This window comes from Solanum stenotomum, chromosome 6 (assembly GCF_019186545.1).
Source record: "Solanum stenotomum isolate F172 chromosome 6, ASM1918654v1, whole genome shotgun sequence".
Taxonomy (NCBI): domain Eukaryota; kingdom Viridiplantae; phylum Streptophyta; class Magnoliopsida; order Solanales; family Solanaceae; genus Solanum; species Solanum stenotomum.
The window spans coordinates 61,448,203-61,463,227 of record NC_064287.1 but is presented as its reverse complement, the minus strand read 5'-3'; the positions used below and the strand labels follow the sequence as shown (position 1 = coordinate 61,463,227).

Below are 15,025 nucleotides of genomic sequence, written 5' to 3'. Positions count from 1 at the left end.
GTTTATCTTATTTAGCTGAAAATTTATCGAAAAATAACCTCTTTGTCTTTGAGGAAGCTCAAAGGAGTAAGGTCTACATACGCTTCAAATCCCATTTTCTTAAACTACACTGACTATATTGTTGTTGTTATCCTGTATTTTATAAAGAAAGCTATTCATCAACATTACAAATTAGTTAGATTAGAAGTTTATGGAGTTATAATTTCAAGATGGAATTGAGAGAGTTGCAAAACAAAAAAAAAAATGAATTTTTAAATGATTTGACTTCACTGAAAGAAAAATATTACATTTCAATTTGAAACAATAGAGTAGTTAACCAACTAATTCATCCTAGTTAGATTGACCAATTATCCTCCTAATCATGGCATTAAGGTTGCAAATTGACATTTTTTTTTGGAATTGATCTCTTACCAACTCTCTTTTAAAAAAAAGGAGTTTAGGTAACAGTATAATGGTTACAACTCTACTTTCTAATATTCAACTTTTTTTTGTCCAACAATATTATAAAGTATAATCTACTAGTCAATAAACTATAAAAAAAATCATGAAATCTCAAGTTCGATTTTAATAGAATCATAAAATATTAATAGGTGATTTCTTTTTATCTGATGGACGATATGCTACTATTTGATAGTTGTGTTGACAGGAGGTAGAGGTGAAACCCGAATTAGAAACTTATGAATTATCAATTCTAATTTTTTAAGTTTCTGAATTCTTAATTAATACTCTAATGTATATTCAGTAAATATCTAAAATAAATATAGATAAAATTACTAAATTCCATCGCCTACGAAGTTGACACTCTAGCTCCACCACTAATGAGAGATGGTTATTATCTTATGAAATAATTGAAGCATGCGTAAGCTGAATCGAACCAACTTAGTCAACTATCCACTCAACTTGAAACCAAGTGTCAATACATCCAAGGTGTAGAGCAATGGACTTGTAGTACGTTGTTGTGGTAAGTCTACATTCAATTGACCGAGGATGGAGATTCTCCATCCTCCACTCAAATTTTGAAAATGAAAAAACTTTTTTGAATAGCATCATCTTTAGAAATGAACCGTACAATAAGTGAATTGGAATTAATCAAGCTCTAATGCAAATATAAGACACTAAACACGAAAAATTCAAAAAAACATAAAAATCACATTTGAAAATCACCCACCACAACCTTTAAACCCCACTCTTTCACTTTCCCAACTCTTTCTTCATTCCTTTGTAATCACACAGACAAATCACATGTGGCAAATCAAAGTTGAACTATACAAAAAGAATGTCTAGATTCAGCTATAAATCATCACCCCACACAGTTCTTCAACTCTACAAACAAATTTCAATCTAATTATGCCATGGCCAAACAAATTACACCAACCCTTTTCTTGATTCTCTTTATTTTACTGTCAAGAACAGTTTTTTCTGATGAATTTGTGTATAATGGCTTTAATGGGGTTGAAGCTAGTAATGTTACTGTAAATGGGGTTGCTCATATTTTAAAGAATGGTGCTTTAAAGCTTACAAATGAAACATCTAGAGTTGTTGGTCATGCTTTTTACAAAAATCCAATTAAATTCAAGAATTCCCAATCTGGTAAAGTTTCTTCCTTTTCTACTGCTTTTGCTTTTGGGATTGTTCCTGAATATGCTAAGTTAGGTGGGCATGGCTTTGCTTTTACAATTTCAAGGACTAAAGAGATGAAAGGGGCTCTTCCTAGTCAGTATTTAGGTCTTTTAAGTTCAAGTAATATTGGGAATTTTTCAAATCATGTATTTGCTGTTGAATTTGATACTGTTCAAGATTTTGAATTTGGTGATATTAGTGATAATCATGTTGGTATTGATGTGAATGATTTGAAGTCTAATGCTTCAGTAAATGCTAGTTACTTCTCTGAAGGAAGTTTTAGCAAACAAAAGCTTTTTCTTCAGAGTGGAAAGACAATTCAGGCTTGGATTGATTATGATTCAAGTAGAAATGTGTTGAATGTTACACTTTCACTTTCTTCAACAAAACCAACTTTTTCAATTTTGTCTTTCCCTTTGGACCTTTCTCTAGTTTTTGAGGAATTCATGTATGTTGGATTTTCTGCTTCAACTGGTTTGCTTGCTAGCTCACATTATATATTTGGTTGGAGTTTCAAGATGAATGGAAAAGCTCAATCTTTGGATCTTGATTCATTGCCTTCTCTCCCTAAGCCTAAGAAGGATCAAACAGTCTTGATTGTAGCTACCACGATATCGGCTGTTGTGTTTCTTGTATTCGGACTCATTTTAGCCTTGTATGTCATTTGGAAAATCAAGAACATAGATGTGATTGAGCCTTGGGAACTTGAGATAGGTCCACATAGGTTTTCTTACAAAGAGCTAAAGAAGGCTACAAGGGGTTTTAGAGATAAAGAGTTGCTCGGGTTTGGTGGATTTGGTCGAGTTTATAAAGGAACACTGCCTAAGACGAATACCGTTGTTGCTGTGAAGCGAATACATCATGAAGCAAAACAGGGTCTTCAAGAATTTGTGTCTGAAATCGCGACTATTGGTCGCCTTAGACATAGAAATTTGGTTCAGCTCTTGGGATGGTGTCGGCGAAGAGGTGATTTGTTACTTGTTTATGACTTTATGCCTAATGGAAGCTTAGACAAATACATTTATGATGAACCAATAGTTACTTTAACTTGGGATCAGAGGTTCAAGGTTATTAAAGGTGTGGCTTCTGGTCTGTTGTATTTACATGAAGAATGGGAACAAACTGTGATCCATAGAGATATTAAAGCAGGGAATGTGTTGTTAGATTCCGATATGAATGGACGACTTGGAGATTTCGGACTTGCTAAGTTATACGAGCATGGAGCAAATCCTAGCACAACAAGAGTAGTCGGTACGTTGGGTTACTTAGCTCCAGAATTAACCAAGACCGGAAAGCCCACACCAAGTTCAGATGTTTTTGCCTTTGGTGCATTGCTGCTAGAAGTTGCTTGTGGGAGGAGGCCAATTGAGGCAAAGGCATTGCCTGAGGAGTTAATCCTTGTGGATTGGGTATGGGATAAATGGAAGGAAGGTGCCATTCTTGAAGTGGTTGACTCGAGATTAAATGGCGAGTATGATGAGATGGAGGCCATAATGGTGCTTAAATTAGGACTCATGTGTTCAAATAATACACCATCTAAGAGACCTAGCACGAGGCTAGTGGTGAGATACTTGGAAGGGGAGCTGTCGCTCCCAGAGACGCTGGCAGCTCCCGATGAATATGATGGAAAGAAGGGTGGTACTAGCGGTATGGAGTTAGAGGACTTCATAGGTTCCTATCCGTCTTCGTCTTATTTTGAGAAAGTAAGCACATGGTCATCAGCTTATGACGGTGAAGGCGATATTGCTATTGAAGCTAATTCAGTAACGCCATTAACGGATTCTGGCAGAGAGGACAACAGGTAGCCATGCAAAATGGAGGGACCATTCTACTTGCCCTCCCAAACTCCCTCTATATTTTAGTACTTCTTTTTATGGTTTGATTTTTGACTTAAATGTAAATTATGGCTTTTGAAATGAAAATGATATTAGTATCAACCATTTCTATGGTTTTGAGAATATTGGTGTTAGTAAAATGTGAATATATTTTTGCAATCAAGTCAATTTTGAATCTTGATGAAGATTTGTCCATTTCTGAAGAATTCTGACTTCATTTGGTTCCTTTTCTATTTCTCTAATGTTCTTGTTCTCAAATGGCTATTGAGCAAAATAAGTTATAACAATCATAACCAAGATGTAAAAACAAGGCATAATACATAAACAAACACTAAATGTGGCTTCACCCGACAAGTAAGTATTCCAACTTTGAGAGTGCACATCTAGGCACTTCAACATGGTCTCATCTAACAACTAAACAGTCCTCCAATTTGTCCCTATTGTGTCTCGTAGACACTCAATGTTGACGTGACACATAATTTTTACATGTGTTTAGACGATTATTTTGTAAGTTGGAGTGTTCAACCAACATAATGAAAGACAAATTAAGGTGTTAAGATGTGAATAGTCAAAGTTGGAGTGTTTACTTGTCAGCTGAGGCCAAATTTGAGTGTTTGTTTATGCATTATGCCTTAAAACTATTATGGCAATATTTTGTTATAAGGTGTTCTGTCTCAAATCTTTTCTTTGCCACCTTGAAATGATATGGACAAACCAGCAGCACAAGAGATATTTATTGGTGACACACAAGTTATATCAATGGATGAAAGTTCTTATGTCTTAAGTTGAATGAGCGTCAGTTTGAGAAAGTAAATGAGGCTTCTAAATTCCATGATCTTAAACTAAATATGTGTACAATGTACAAAAATGTCTTTTTGAATCTTGTAGTCGTAAACATGTTAGATAGGATGTTGAAATTGAAAAGCTAGTAACAATAGAAAATGACATTCTTGTTGGAACAAACTAAAAAGAAAAGTAAGACACGTTAAATTGCAAATATTGCCATTTATTCTCCTTCTTTGTCTTTCAAGACCTTCATTATATTCATAAAGAAGAAAACAAAAGAACAGCAGCTAAGTCAATAATGGCATTTTATGACAGTTTCCACCAGCTAATTATTATTGTACAGAATCAAATTTTTATAGTCAAATAAGCACGTTTGGGAATCACAAAAATGAAGATAAGATTAAGATATATGTCAAAAAAAAAAAAAAACAGAACTTTCTTCATAGTTGTCAAATCTCCTAGTAAAGATTTGGACGTGCAAACAAAGTATCGAAAGTTGATATGAAAAATAAACTACATACTAAGGTATGATACTCTTGAATGATATGTGAGACATGTTGGAGAAAAATTGCACGGGCTACTTAGCTTAAAACAGACAATATCACATCATGTTAAAAATATATTTAGGTTGATTTTGCCCTAATATTATATTTGTATTTGACCAATGACTTCAAGACCAAAGGCTTATATAACCTCCACCAAATCTCTTATGTTTTCTCAAATGAATGAATTCTTTTCCCCCACTCGGAGTCTGATATTCGTTTTGAAGATCGTACATTGCAGGGCTCATACTATTTCTTTTTCGAGGACTCGAACTTGAAATCTCTGATTAAGAATGGACCAGAAACCATGTTGGTAAATGAAGGGCAGATCCAAATATCATGCTGGAACATGGGAGAATTTATGGGAGTACTATTTAACAGCCCATGTGGCTTAAAGCCTTGAATAAAACCAAGCCCAAACTGTGCTAAATATGTTATAATGGACCCTAACAACTAGAAGAAATTACTATTATAGAACAAAATTGGGACTTGCTTCAGTACAAGTAATAAATAATAAAGTAGGGAAGGGGTGTCAAATGACCGAGTTTGGTTAAATTTGAGCGGGTTAAAAGGGATTGAGTTAATAAAATAGGCGGATTCATTAAGTTATGAAAGTTGAGTTGAGTCAAGATGAGCTAAACAATGGGTCAATGCTATTATAAACAGAGGCGAACCCAGGATTTGAAGACTTTGGGTGTACCAATATTACCTTAGCTCAAATATGAGCTCTAAAATAAACTTAAAATAAAAACAGTGAAATAAACACTCTACCTGGATTCAAACCCAGGTCTCATGAGTGGATTCTCTAGCTTGTGCTAGCAGCATAATGACACTCCTATGCTTTTCATGGGGGCACTGTTAATTATTTAATTTCTGTCAATTTTCAAGATAGATATACATATATATACATGATTTTGGAGGAATGAGTCCGCCTCTGATTATATATAACATATCAAATAAAAAATTATTAATTAATTTTGATAAGATTTTTTATGAGTCAACTTGAGCTATAGTTTTAACTAAATCAATTCAACTTTAGATGGACGTATTGTGTCGATTAAATAGACTGAACTAATAAATAAACGAACATTAATCTACCTAAATTTGAATGGGTTGACCCGGCTAGATTGTAGTCCCGGTCCATGAAACTTTATCCTTTTTGCAGGCCTCTTATTTTTAGCTTCAAGTGAAAAGGGCTTATTTAAGCAAATACTCCTTTTTTTAACCTACTGTTTAGATTTTGCTCATAGTTTTAAAGCTTAGTGCTAATATTGTCCTTGAGACTAATAAATTATTAGACTGTGGTCTAACATTTACAAAATTTATAGATACTAGTGTTAACTTTTTCTCCTAAAATTTTTAGTATATTCCAAAGAATGGTCTAAAAATCTTTAACTTGCTAGAAAAATAGCGCAAGATTTCATTCAATGAAATTTTGATCTAGATCTACTTAAGTGAATGAAGGGTTTGGTTCAAGAGGCTAGTTTGGACTCACAATAAAAAATGAGATTATTTACTAAATAGTTGTGCTAAAAAAGCGAATATATGTGAGGTTGATTCATATGCTATTAAATGAAATTGGATAATGTAAAGTTTTTTACGGGATCAAATATAGTTTAACCATTTTTATCAGGCTTTAACATTTATCATACCATATCTAAATGTTTTTACATAGGTCATGCATTAAATCAGAGATAAATTTAAAATTTGAACGGTATGAGTTTCACCTTTCATCATTCTTTGTTTAACAAAATAAGAAGCAAAATTAAGCGCATGTCGAGGAGATAGCTAAGCATAAGCTAGTTTCAACTTAATTTATCATGAAATCAACAACCCATTTTGATATAAGTTCTCTCTACTATAAATTACTTATATATATAATTAATTCTCGATATAAATAAAAAATCTAAGCAAAAATAATTAGTCATGAAAATGCATATGCGATATTCTAAATCTACCGCTGTAACACAAATAAAACAAGAAAAAAAAAGTACAAGTAGGCTAAATTGCCATGAGATTGTAAATTGTAATTATTTGGAGTTTCAAGAATTGCTCTTTTTCTCCTCGAGATCTATAATTGTAGGAATAAGTGCAAAATAACTTTATTAATCTCAAAGCATAATTGCACTTTGCACACTAAAAAACTCCTTTATTAACAAGAACCCACCAATTAATATTAAAAAATAAAAAAAGTAAGAGGTGTCATTAGAAAATTAATCACTTTTTTTAGTGGATGAGATTTTAAGGAATATATTTTTCTTAACTTTTTCACATGCCAAAATGCAAAATTAGCTACTAAACCATTTCCAAATCCACCATTAACCAATTAGATAAAAGAAATTAGTAAAAGTAAAGTAGACACAATCATGACACATTATTCTGTAAAGATAACCAATAAAGATGAATTTAATACTCCAAACTTATTGAAACAAAATACTCCGTTCATCTCAAATTATCTATCGTGAGTTTTAAAATTAATTAATTTAAATTATTTATTAATATAAAAGATTAAAATAAATTTAATTATTCTTTTCTCATTTTATCCTTAATTTGGAATAAGAATTTAAGCAACAATGTACACCACCATACACACTTTTTACATTATCAATGAATTTTAATTCGTGATAGCATGTCAATTAACATAAAGGGTTCTCTATTCTTTTGATTTCTCAGTTATTAGTAAATTTTAATTTTAATCCCAATGATATATGATTAAAAATATGCTATTCTAATCCCTTTGCTAGTAAATATTAATAATTTTTCATAATTATTAATCGTTCTACTATATAAATTGCACATATTTTAGTCTAGCATGTAGTATTACTACATATTTGAGGATATTATAATTCTTAAAATAGTTTCAAATTCGATATATTTCTTATAAAAAATAACCAAAAGAACACATTTTTAACCAATTAAAGATTAAATATACATAGTCATATAACACAAGAACCAAAAATAAAAATTTATCAATAACCAATTATAGACCAAAAGTTATATCATCCTTAATAAAATTTTATTCAGTATATAAAACTTAAACTCTGATATAATAATAATAATAATGCTTTTTCTCTAGAAAAGTGGAACATGGAGAAACTGCTCATCGAGTACCTCCCTTTTAACTGCTACCACTTCTTCAACATTACATTTGCAGTTATATTTTTTCTTTCAAAATAAAAACTTTGTTTTAATTTTTTTTCTCACTTTGTTCAAAATCAAGAACAAAAAAAATTCAGAAGAATATGAGAACTAATTTACATCTCTTGCTCTTCCTCTGTGTGTCCTGTTATCTATCTATCTCAAGTAATAATTCTCTCCCCTATATAAGTTTTTTTTTTTATGTTTATTTAGTCGCGAAGGGGAGCCTTGGAGCAATGGTACAATTGTATCCATGCGGTTCGAGTCTAGCGAGGGCATATGATCTAGGTAGCCATGTAATCAACTATTGATGCTTGCGTCAGGGTAGACTGTCTAGATCAGTTGTCCTTCCTTGGACCTAGTGTAAATACAGAATGGTTCGTACACTGAGTTGTTTTTTGTCATGTTTGTTAAACTTTTCATAGATCAATATTGGTAAACTTTTTCCTCTAAGAAAATTCCAAAAAGACTAATTGGTATTATCTCAATTCTATTCATCTCAGCTTGTTAACTTGCTTAGAATTATGCCCAACCCACAAAATTTGCATGTGTTTGTTAAGTCGCGAANTTTTTTTTTTATGTTTGTTTAGTCGCGAAGGGGTGCCTTGGAGCAATGGTACAATTGTCTCCATGCGGTTCGAGTCTAGCGAGGGCATATGATCTAGGTAGCCGTGTAATCAACTACTGATGCTTGCATCAGGGTAGACTTTCTAGATCAGTTGTCCTTCCTTGGACCTAGTGTAAATACAGAATGCTTCGTACACTGAGTTGTTTTTTGTCATGTTTGTTAAACTTTTCATAGATCAATATTGGTAAACTTTTTCCTCTAAGAAAATTCCAAAAAGACTAATTGGTATTATCTCAATTCTATTCATCTCAGCTTGTTAACTTGCTTAGAATTATGCCCAACCCACAAAATTTGCATGTGTTTGTTAAGTCGCGAAGGGGAGCCTTGGAGCAATAGTACAGTTGTCTCCTTGTGGAATCAACCACTTATGTTATGCAGGGTTTAGGGAAGGCAAGGCAGCCTACCTTGACATAATGGTCTCCATGTCGGTTGAGTAGTGGAAATGCTTGTGTCAGGGTAGACTGTCTAGATTACAAGCTCTTCCCTGGATCTAGCGTAAATGCAGAATGCTTTGTGAATTGAGTTGTCTTTTTGTACAAATTGTCTAATGTTGTTATGATATATGCAGATGGAACTCAATTGATTATAGTGAACAATTGCAAAGAAAGTATATGGCCAGGAATTCTTGGCACAGCAGGGCATGAAACACCAAACAATGGTGGATTTCATCTCAACATTGGCCAACAAGTAGTAATTCAACTTCCTAACCTATGGTCAGGAAGAATATGGGGCAGACAAGGTTGTTGTTTCGACGAAAATGGTAAAGGATCTTGTCAAACAGGGGATTGCTCCGGCCTTCTGAATTGTTCAGGGGCCGGAGGAATCCCCCCTGCAACGCTCGTGGAAATGACATTAGGAACCTCAAACAATCAAAAACATTACTATGACGTAAGTTTAGTTAATGGATTCAATATTCCTGTTTCAATGATACCGATTCGCGGTAGCATTGGGTGTGGTGTTGCTGCTTGTGAAGCTGATTTGAATCAATCTTGTCCAGAATACTTAGCTCTCAAGTGTCAAGGCAAAATTGTGGGATGTAAAAGTGCTTGTTTAGCTACTAATTCACCAAAATACTGCTGCACAGGGGAATTTGCTAGTAAAAACACTTGCAAACCAACTGCATTTTCGCAGTTTTTTAAGACTATTTGTCCTAGGGCTTATAGCTATGCATTTGATGAATCTACTGGACTTAAGAGTTGTAAGGCGCCGCGCTATCTCATTACCTTCTGCCCTCCTACTTAATCATACGAGCATTTCTACTGTCGTGTTAAGAAAATGGACCTTGGACGTAAGTAATTAACATGTATGTTCATGTGTTAACTCAATGTGTGCAACTTTTTTTTCCCATTCTTCTTACAAGTTTTTGTATTGATATGTCTATTGATGAACAAACTATCTCTATCAAACCAAGTATTATACTTAAGAGTTGTTAAGTACGAACATTTCTACTGCCGCGTTAAGAAAATAGACCTTGGACGTAACATGTATGTTCAAGTAGTGTTAATTCAATTTATGCAACTTTTTTTTTTCATTTTTCTTGCAAGTCTTTGTTTTGATCTGTCAATTCATGAACGAACAAACTATTTCTATCAAACTACTATACTTGAGAGTTGTTAATAGTATGAGCATTTCTACTGTCACGTTAAGAAAATGGACCTTGGACGTAAGTAACATGTATGTTAAAGTGTTAATTCAAATGTATGCAACTTTTTTTTTTCTTTCCATTTTACTTATAAGTCTATGTATTGATCTGTCTATTTATGAATAAGCTATTTCTATCAAACTACTATACTTAAGAATTGTTAATAGTACAGGCCCAATTAAGGCAAGAATTTCACCCTTCCTGTTATACCCTTGAATAGCTGCGAGTATTTCTATTGTCGCATTAAGAAAATGGACCTCATACGTAACACGTATGTTCAAGTGTCAATTCGATATATGCAACAACAAAAAAAATCAATTGTTATGAATTAACACTTGAACATACATATTACGCCTAAGATCCATTTTCTTCGTGAAAATAGAAATGTTTAATCGCAATGTACGTATGTTCAAGTGTTAATTCAATTATTGCATATACCGAATTTCCACTAAATATTTTTCAATGAGAAAATAGTGATGTTTAGTAGTGATTAAAGCAAAATAAAAAAAAAAAGGAATTAAGTAGTCGATATAGCTTTTTTTCCATACTATTCTTAGCATTAAATAACTACGTAAAATAGCAATAGTCAAATTTAAAGTTTTTCAAAACATCATTAATAAGATTAGTTTAATAAAATACACTTTGAAACAAATTTTTTTAAAGTGCGTTAGATTACATATGGAGGTCACATAATATGAAACGTAGGATACTTCACTTAAAAACTAAGGTTAGATTTTCCAAATTCAAAGTTTTCCTAAATGGACATAGCCAGGCAACTAGCAGCTGGTAATTTTTACAAGAAAGTACTAATTTTAATTAGTGATATTTAAGTGTGATTTTGATATTCCAAGTACAATGTTTATCTTCATGTAAAAGTTTAATTAGGTACAACTATTTATTTAACTACTAGTCTACTATGCATCAAGCAACTGGTCAACCATTTTTTACATATTCTTATTTTCTTTATTTATTTTGCCTCTTGGCTCATGAAAAAAATTAAAACAATAAATAATAAATAAGAGGTATACTTTACTATTTTATCCTAATCTATTAAATATTTCTCGAGATTTGAACACTATTAAAAAGACATAATTCTTTAATGTAAGGTCATTATTAAAAAATCACTATTTTCAAGACCACAATTTCTTTACCATAGAGGACTTATCGCAAACTGCGAGAGACCCTTATAAAATGGATCAAGCACATATGCCCTCGCTAAGATTCAAGCACAAGAAGCTTACTTTTTGGTAATTAAAATCATTGTAAATAACTAGCTGCTAGTTGTTCAGGTGCAGCTATGATTTTGGAGGCAAAGATAAGACTATTCACCTCTTTGTATATGTTTGGTGCTGAATTTTGGGATTAATACAACACCCAGGCTCTACTGGGAAATTGAATTAAAAAAAATCACTATTTTTACCATTGAAAAATGTTCAGTGTTATTTATACTTACATTTTAATTGAATTGATGAGAAAAGAAAAAATAGTAGTGTTTTCATACGGAAAAAATAGAAAGTTTTTCGATATTTCAGTAAAAAATTGTATTTCACCTTGTATTTTCTTAGTGACCTAACACGATGGAAAAGATCTAATTTAACCACCTAAAATTGAGCAAAGCATTTTTGGATTGAGATTAAAGACAAATTCAAAATTTCAATTTTATAGATTCTGAATTTTAGAACAACACTTTTAAATGTTAGTAATTAAATTCTAAATTTAATATATTATAAAAATGAGAGAAGATTAAAAAAGTTGGTAGAGTTAAGTAACCAATCTTTGCATTTAAACGTGTCGTATAGTCCAAACAATCCCATGAATGTTACTCCCTATGTACTTATTTATGTGATATTTTTTGTTTTTTCAAGATTCAAACAGTTTAAGTTTGATCAGAAATTTGTACATAAAATTTTTAATTTTTTTTTAAATGAAATTTTTATATTTGTAAACTACGTTAAAAGTAGTATAAATTACAATATTGATAATTCATGAAAAATTTACGGTCAAAGATAGACTTGTTTGAATCTTGAAATTCAAAAAGTGCCACATAAAATGTAACGGTGGGAGTATCAACATTAAGCATAGATCTTATAATATAAATAAGTCTTCCATGCATCAAATATTAGTTGTGAAACAAATAAACAACCTCAATTCTCTCATAACACCACAGTAAAAAAAACATTACACTATACAAAAAACACTTAGAAAAAAAACACAAAAATTCCAATGGATTCTATTGTTTCTGAGCTTGAAGGAGTTCTTTTGAAAAACCCTAATCCCTTTTGTTACTTCATGTTATTAGCTTTCGAGGCATCGGGTGTAGTTCGATTTGTCCTTTTACTAATGTTATGGCCAATAATTCGATTCCTCGAATTTTTAGGGAGAGAAGAATACGGATTAAAACTTACTATTTTCATAGCCACGATAGGGGTAAAAATATCGGAAATTGAATCAGTGTCTAGAGCTGTCTTACCTAAGTTTTATTTTGATGATATTAATATGGAGGCATGGAGGATATTTAGTTTGTGTGATAAAAAAGTTGTGGTGACTAAAATTCCAAGAATTATGGTTGAGAGATTTGTGAAAGTGCATTTAAGATGTGATGAAGTTGTTGGTAGTGAACTTGTTGTTAGTAAATATGGATTTGCAATTGGATTAATTAAGGATGATTTTGACAAGATTAAAGATGGGATTATTGAATTATTTGGTGATAAACAACCAATTTTAGGTATTGGTAGACCAAAATGTCGTTCTTCCTTCTTTTCTTTGTGCAAGGTAAGTACACACAAACCTATTTTTTTTTTGTATTTTCTTAGTCTTAGATCTCAATAACTACCTTATGTTATTTCTTTAGCTTTGGTTATCTTTTTATCGGGTTGTTATTAATTTCTGTTTGAACTAAAAGATTTTGTGTATATATTGAAGTTAAACTCATAAATATATAGTAAAGGATTTAACTATATTATTAATAAGCGGCTAGTTAAAAGCAGTCAACTGTTCGTCGACATGTCTGTTTCTAGTCAATGGTATTTATGAAAATTCAACTTTTCAATTTAGTTATCTTACTTTTCTTTTTAATCTATTATATAAAAGTACTAAACTTACAATAATTAACAAGTTAAAGATTCAATTGACTCTTTAAATTTCATTTGTGTCATATAAATTGAAATTAAAAAAATAATGTATATAAAATAAGATTGTAAGAAAATCTATGAATTGAACTTATATATATCATATTACTTTTACTTCTTGTTGCAGACTAGCATGAAATCTGCTTACTTTTCAAGATTATAAATTTTTCATTTTATAAATATCTTTTGGGTGAACTAGTGATGTAAAAATTATTTATATTAACGAAATCTATAAGTTAAACTTAAATCTATGGATAAATTTAAATCAACTGATATATATATAGCACATAATCTATCATATTTTCTAAGTCACTATTCTTATTTTATGTTAGAAAATATGAAAGATTATGTGCTATATATATATCAGTTAGTTTAAATTTATCGATATATTTAAGTTTAACTTATAGATATCGTTAAAATAATGATTTTTTACCTCACTAGTTCAAATGATCTCATAGTGTATTTTAACTCATTGTTTAAAATGTTGTATGGAACAGGAACAATTACAACCACCATTTTTGAGAAGCAAATATCAAAACCAACAACAACAACAAATTATTATCAATCCATTACCAGTAATTTTCCATGATGGTCGACTTGTTGTTCGACCAACACCATTTTTAGCCCTAATAGTACTTATATGGATTCCACTAGGCATTATTATAGCTACAATAAGAATTCTCATTGGCTTAATATTTCCAATATGGTCAATTCCCTATTTAACACCTTTATTTGGTGGCAAAGTCATAGTCAAAGGAAATCCACCATTACCACCACCACCATCATCATCATCTATCACTATCACCAATCCAGGCGTACTATTCGTCTGTACTCATCGCACCCTCATGGACCCTGTCGTCCTCTCGACCGTACTCCAACGTAAAATCCCAGTCGTAACCTACTCAGTCTCCCGACTCACCGAGGTCCTATCCCCGATACCGACTGTACGTCTGACGAGGATTCGAAACGTGGACACGTGGAAAATCAAACATCAGCTCGAAAAAGGAGATTTGATCATGTGTCCTGAAGGGACAACATGTAGGGAACCGTTTTTATTGAGATTCAGTGCACTTTTTGCAGAACTAACCAATAGTATTGTCCCAGTGGCCATGAATTATAGAGTAGGGTTTTTTCATGGAACAACAACTAGGGGATGGAAAGCTATGGATCCAATTTTTTTCTTGATGAATCCTAGACCAATTTATGAGGTAACATTCTTGAATAAATTATCAGAAGATGCCACGTGTTCATCTGGGAAAAGTCCACATGATGTTGCAAATTATTTGCAAAGAATTTTGGGTGAAACATTAGGATTTGAGTGTACAAATTTTACAAGAAAAGATAAGTATAGAATTCTTGCTGGTAATGATGGAATTGTATTAACAAAAAATTCTAACACTAATTATGGGATTAAGAAGTTGATTAACACCTTCATAAATGTGGTAGGCACAAGAAATAAGATGATTATTGAGATACTTTATTTAAGTTTATTATGTTTTTTTTTGTTGTACAAATTGAAGGAGGGGTTTGCATTCTTTGTCTTTTTTTAATGTTCTTTTAAAATTTTTTTAGGAAATGTTGAATAATATATTGGATTATAATTGCTTTATATATGGCTAGGGTGTGAATTTTATTTATTTCTACTATTTTTCATCAAGAGAGAGATCTTGTTTTGTTATTCATTTTTTTTATCAATTGATGTTGTT

The 15,025-nt window shown here is 31.7% G+C and overlaps 3 protein-coding genes across 3 annotated transcripts; all 3 read left to right on the top strand.

Annotated features, from left to right (window-relative positions):
• The first annotated feature begins 1,138 nt into the window (after positions 1 to 1,138).
• Positions 1,139 to 3,636, top strand: LOC125867717 (L-type lectin-domain containing receptor kinase S.4-like). Its single transcript, XM_049548283.1, has one exon. It carries the CDS (start codon positions 1,353 to 1,355, stop codon positions 3,423 to 3,425), a length of 2,073 nt encoding a protein of 690 aa, XP_049404240.1. The 5' UTR covers positions 1,139 to 1,352; the 3' UTR covers positions 3,426 to 3,636.
• Positions 3,637 to 7,933: 4,297 nt separating this feature from the next.
• On the top strand, positions 7,934 to 9,995 carry LOC125867920 (thaumatin-like protein). Its single transcript, XM_049548507.1, has 2 exons — positions 7,934 to 8,086; positions 9,118 to 9,995. Exons 1-2 carry the CDS (start codon positions 8,026 to 8,028, stop codon positions 9,789 to 9,791), a joined length of 735 nt encoding a protein of 244 aa, XP_049404464.1. The 5' UTR covers positions 7,934 to 8,025; the 3' UTR covers positions 9,792 to 9,995.
• A 2,404-nt stretch (positions 9,996 to 12,399) lies between these two features.
• Positions 12,400 to 14,905, top strand: LOC125869016 (glycerol-3-phosphate acyltransferase 5-like). Its single transcript, XM_049549572.1, has 3 exons — positions 12,400 to 12,963; positions 13,817 to 14,804; positions 14,892 to 14,905. Exons 1-3 carry the CDS (start codon positions 12,415 to 12,417, stop codon positions 14,903 to 14,905), a joined length of 1,551 nt encoding a protein of 516 aa, XP_049405529.1. The 5' UTR covers positions 12,400 to 12,414.
• The last annotated feature ends 120 nt before the right edge of the window (positions 14,906 to 15,025 follow it).

What these genes read in the sequence shown, in the direction of transcription:
- LOC125867717 (XM_049548283.1), top strand. Translation starts at nt 1,353, where the DNA reads ATGGCCAAACAAATTACACCAACCCTTTTCTTGATTCTCTTTATTTTA.
- LOC125867920 (XM_049548507.1), top strand. Translation starts at nt 8,026, where the DNA reads ATGAGAACTAATTTACATCTCTTGCTCTTCCTCTGTGTGTCCTGTTAT. An exon ending in CTGTTATCTATCTATCTCAA is followed by an intron (nt 8,087 to 9,117) that starts GTAATAATTCTC and finishes TGATATATGCAG; the next exon opens with ATGGAACTCAATTGATTATA.
- LOC125869016 (XM_049549572.1), top strand. Translation starts at nt 12,415, where the DNA reads ATGGATTCTATTGTTTCTGAGCTTGAAGGAGTTCTTTTGAAAAACCCT. An exon ending in CCTTCTTTTCTTTGTGCAAG is followed by an intron (nt 12,964 to 13,816) that starts GTAAGTACACAC and finishes TGTATGGAACAG; the next exon opens with GAACAATTACAACCACCATT.